Here is a 5,038-nt window from a genome sequence, read left to right as displayed (position 1 = left end):
TTGATTCCTCCAGTGTTTTGTGGTTTCAACGTTTGGATTAGGGGCTTTCAAGCTTCCATTGTCATTATAAAATTGTGCAACGTTAGCTACCCAAGGAGGAGGAGGAATAAGTTAAATATCATCTTCTTTCTCGTGATGCTGAGAAAGCTATTGAGAAGTAGTCACTGCACAAGGTGCAGACACTGCTGTAGTAGCAACAATGGCCAGAAGGGAAGAAGATATAGAAGCCATTGTTGCAGGTGCAATGGAGGAAGCAATAATGGTGGTGGCAGCGATAGTTGCGGAAGTAAAAGAGGCAGCAATAGAAGGTGAAGCAAATTGATGATCAGCTAATTGAGAATCCATGGAAATGGCTGAAAGAAATGATAGAAAAGAAAGAAAGTTTTTCTTAAGGAAATAAGGAATGATGAAAATGATAAATGATGTATGGAGATCAACGAAGTAATGATGCTCTTAAGTTGTGAAACGCCTATTAAAGTTCCAGAGACGTTGCGTATTCCCAGAAAAATGCGCACAGCATTTTCAGAAACTATGTAAGTGTCTTTTCAAATTTTGAATTTGAAAGTGATTAGCATATGACATGTAAAACTTATTATTTTTCTAAAATGATAAGTTTTAAGGGACAATTTGTTAGTACAAAATTTCGACTAATTATGCAATTCAACCATGATAAAGCAGAATGTCAACTCATCATATATGATATGAGTCGAATAAAAAAGAATCTAGGTCGAAAGTTATTAATCGCGTGTGGTTTAATCTGGTACCACGATACAAAACATGGACCTTGGAGACCAAGAAAAAACGAAGACGTGGGATGTCCAACTTAGATGACAAGGTCCTTCATAGTCAAAATAAGGTTGTAAGTTGTGACTTGTAAGAGCCCGAAAAAAGGGAGAAACTAGATTGTGAAAAGAGAGAAGTATTCTACAGTCCACCCTTGTGATCTATAAATAAGAAAAGCTTACAAGAACTAGGAACTTCAATTTGAACAATTCATATTCACATTAAAACTCTGCAAATTTCTAATCACACTAATGCAATGAAAGATTATGAAATGCAAGTACATGTGAATGGGTGTCTAGAGTTAACTTTCAATTTGTTTTATTTATTTCTTTTATTTACGTATTTTACTTTTATTTCATTATTTCAAATTTTTTACTTTTATTTTTTTTCTTCAAGTATTTCACTTTTTTTGTCTTTAACCATTTTGTTTTCTTTTAATTTCTTTTTTTTTTATCTATTTAAAGCTTCATTTATTTATTTTTTGTATTTCTATTTATTATTGTTATTTACGTTATTTGATCTAATTTATGTTCAATATTTTATGTATAAATAATTGTTCGACACATACATTAAATAAATAAGTCAGATCTACTCTTCAAATTGAAATTTTAATATAAATTTAATTCAACATCCTTTCAAAATTACTAAAAATCAAGCGTATAAACTCATATTAGTTTCAATATGTTAGGATAGAGTGAAAGCCTGAAAGGTGTAACTGCTGATTGGATAAAAGGTATAACTATTTCACCTGTTCAGAGCTTGTAATACACATTACTGTACATTTTGTTCATAATCTCCTCACATAGTATACATATATTTTTTTTAAAAAGTACACTATAGTGCTATTATTAGTGCATGTCAACTCCACCTATTCTACCGTTAAGCCTATTCATTGCGAGTCGAATTGTCAATCTGCTCTAAGCGGATTGGATACCCACAGCTATCCGCAAAAACAATAAAAGAAATATATGTTCAAACTTTACTTTATACACAGCTCTACCTGCTCCATAACCAACTTTATTTGATGCGGGTTGAATTACCAAACAGATTAAAACGAGAGCGAATAGTCTTGCGCTAGCTAAAGCCTTTATTTATAAGTTATAACTTAGAAATTCATGAATGCACGAACTTACGGGGAAATACTCCTAATTGTCAATGATTTTGAGTGAAACTAGGAAATTATTTCACGTGGAAGGGCATCCTAATATTGGTCGTAGTCAAAGAAGAAGACCTTAGAACCCCCAACCCCAAGATTTGAAATAGCTGGCTATGAGGGACCCATCCCCAATAATAACCATTGACCTGTTCCATCTCCCACTACCACCAACTTTACACTGCTCAATATTCAATTAAAGTTATTATTATTCCAACTCCACCTCTCTCCCCTGGGACCCTCATCTTGCAGCATCCTACACAAGTGCTCCTTGACTTTTTCCTCAAATAATGCCTTCTTCTTCAACGCAAGGAATCTAATCTTTGAAACTAGATCTCCCAATATTATTATTAAATCCATACATTATTATGCACAACGCAATAATAGTGGGCCCAGCCAAGCACCAAGCAAATTCAACTTCTTCGTCTAATTAATTTCTTACTTTATGAAAAAATGAAAAATAAATAAATAAATCCACAAAAACAGCAAAGGAGAAAAAATAATAAAAAAAACAAACAAAACTATATTTAATTTTAGAGGTCCTACATTCTTCTGTCTATCAGAATTTTTTACAGCAAAAGTCTTCGCCAATTGTTTAGACGAATCCGTCAAAAGCTACTATAATGCAAACGTTGACTTCAACATTAGCTTTTGACTATACCGTCAAACACGTTGATGCCGCCGTTACCGTCACGTCACGGACAGTTTCAATGTTGGATGCAGCCCGGCGTAAGTAGTGTTTTCCAAACGGCGCTGTTGCTTGATTCAACACGACCGGAGGCTAAAACCACCAGCAGAGGTGACGGCGGGAGTGCCGGCAGTTTCCGGCGAGTGTGGCTGGGGATTGTGACGGTGTTCCCCTTCGTACGTCACTATTAGCATCTTCGGATCGTCTTGTGCTCTCTCCACATGCTTCCTGGCCGGACATCCTCTCACGGTGCTGCACTTATAGTAACCACTGCAAAAACAAATAATAATATTAGTCTAATTACTAGATCTTAACTCAAATAGATCTCAATTAAGAAAATTTTCTTCTATTCAATAGATCCATTGGTTATTAATGAATACCTCAACCAACGGATCTTAATGTGAATATGATATAATTAATTGATGCAAAATGAAGACTGATATAATGAATTGTTAGAATAATACCGAGGGTAAGGTGAGCCCTTGATCGGTTTCTGACCGTACTTTCTCCACGAGAATTCGTCAGGCGGTATATCGGCGATCTTCGAACTTATAGCCGGCACACGGATCGTTCGTTTCACACGTGATTTCCTGAAACAACAAAAAATTATATTAGATTTTAATTTTAATTAATATTAATATTATTCGTTTGTCCTTTTAGCATGTTCACAAGATTTACCTTCTCTTGGAGCAATGGCAGTGAGCGGAGGAGGAGGCTTTTCCGGAGAGGGTTGCGTCATGGCACCTTTTCCGGTGAGAAGAAGAGAGAGGAGGTTTTCCGGAGGCAACGGGAGCGGGAGGCGGAGCTGGAAGGGTAAGGAAGGGGCCAATCTTGCCGTCGGAGACGCTAGCATCGCCGGTGATGGAGGACATGAAGGTGGAGGAGGTGGTTGTGGAAACAGGAGGGGAAATACTAAGTTCCATTTCTTGGTCGACATCCTTGTTGACGGCGGGCTTGGAGTTCAGAATGGTGGGTTTGTGGAAATCTAGCGTGAAGGCGGTGGTGGTTCCAGGCTGGGCCTGAGGGGTAGGGTTGGGCTGTTGTTGTGGTGGTGCGCGGCGGAAGCGGGCGTGGCCAGTGCGGTTAAGGAGGTTGATGACTTGCTTGAACTTGGAAACTGTGAAGTCGGTTAGTTGGGAGCAGTTGAGGTTGTTATTATTGTTCGGGAGAGGGGAAGAGGAAGTAGAAGGAGAATGAGATTGAGATTGAGAAGAGAGGAGGCGAATGAGATGCTCCATGCTCTTCAAGCCAGCCGAAGCAGCTTCTTGAATTGCAACTTGTTCTTGTTGTTCCATCCTCATCCGTGGAACTCCTACCAGATCCACTGCCATCAAAGACGACGGAGAGAAGAAAGGGGGGTTTGGGTTTTGATTTGATTTTTTGTGCTTGAGGGTAAGGAAGAAAAAGGGGGAGGGAAGAGGGGGGTTATAAAAGAGAGAGAAAGGTGAAGGTGTGAAGGGGTGTGGGAAAGTCAAAGGAGTTAACGTGGATCCGAGGGTAGAGATTGGGTGGAGGAGGGATGCAATTGGGGAAAGTACACCACGACAAAATATGAGTTACTGTAATGGTCCAAAAGAGGAGTTGGTGGTGGGTCCCTTCTTCACTCATTCACTCCGTAGTGGGTAACAGAACAGAGCATACAAGGGAAAAAAAATACACAACCCCCTCTTCCTTCAACATATTAGTTAGTCTATGAAGAGAAAATATGATTGAATTATTATTGGTAGAAAAATAAAATATTAACTAATTAATAAATATTTTCAATTTTTTATTTTAATAAATATATAAAAATTTAAAACCTATATAATTTCTATAAAATAATTTTAATTCATAACTTTATCATGAATGTTAAAGTAAACCCTAAGTTATAACTATTGATATTGAGTAATGTCTTTAGAATGATTCTTTCCTCGATACGTCCAAACCGTATGACAGTCAACGCTGCAGCATCTACTTTACTTTTTTCTTTTTAACTCTTTCACAACCGTTGCCCAGCAAAATAAATCAATGGCCTAGTCCTTTTACTTTATTCTATTTTTATCAAATTAACTCATCGTAATATCGTATTCGATACCAATTACGGACACTGTAAATTTTATCAATATTATTGTATTTTATCAATCTTAGATATATTTTATTTTATGAAATGATCAATATTAGACATCAATACTATTTTTTGTTACTCTTTTCAGATATATTAATCATTACTTGATCATTTGTCAGATTTTGTTTTTGATATTAGAGTAATAACGATGTTTTTTCAAAATGTGGATTGATGGAATGTTATTTTCAAATGTAGAACTGTTTAATTAGATAAACAAAAATCGGATCGTCCGATTTATGAGAAGTATAGAAATCGAACCGTCCGATTTGTGAGGATACAAAAATTGGAATTGAGGAATTTGTCAAATCGG

At 36.6% G+C, this 5,038-nt stretch overlaps 1 protein-coding gene across 1 annotated transcript; it reads right to left on the bottom strand.

The window, feature by feature from the left end:
- Nucleotides 1-2,436: 2,436 nt before the first annotated feature.
- LOC112738192 (probable WRKY transcription factor 11) lies at nucleotides 2,437-4,195 on the bottom strand. The gene is made up of 3 exons (XM_025788531.3): nucleotides 3,303-4,195; nucleotides 3,089-3,214; nucleotides 2,437-2,894 (listed from the first exon to the last, which is right to left on the bottom strand). The coding sequence occupies exons 1-3, from the start codon at nucleotides 3,953-3,955 to the stop codon at nucleotides 2,702-2,704; spliced, it is 972 nt and encodes a 323-aa protein (XP_025644316.1). The 5' UTR covers nucleotides 3,956-4,195; the 3' UTR covers nucleotides 2,437-2,701.
- Nucleotides 4,196-5,038: the final 843 nt, after the last annotated feature.

This window comes from Arachis hypogaea, chromosome 13 (genome assembly GCF_003086295.3).
Source record: "Arachis hypogaea cultivar Tifrunner chromosome 13, arahy.Tifrunner.gnm2.J5K5, whole genome shotgun sequence".
Lineage (NCBI taxonomy): Eukaryota > Viridiplantae > Streptophyta > Magnoliopsida > Fabales > Fabaceae > Arachis > Arachis hypogaea.
This window is presented reverse-complemented; position numbering and strand designations above follow the sequence as displayed.

Bases quoted from the DNA above. Each gene is read 5' to 3' on its own strand.
- LOC112738192 (XM_025788531.3), bottom strand. From the start codon at position 3,955: ATGGCAGTGGATCTGGTAGGAGTTCCACGGATGAGGATGGAACAACAA. The intron at 3,215-3,302 runs GTAAATCTTGTG...TTGTTGTTTCAG, and splicing joins TGCCATTGCTCCAAGAGAAG to GAAATCACGTGTGAAACGAA. The intron at 2,895-3,088 runs GTATTATTCTAA...TTGTTTTTGCAG, and splicing joins AAGGGCTCACCTTACCCTCG to TGGTTACTATAAGTGCAGCA.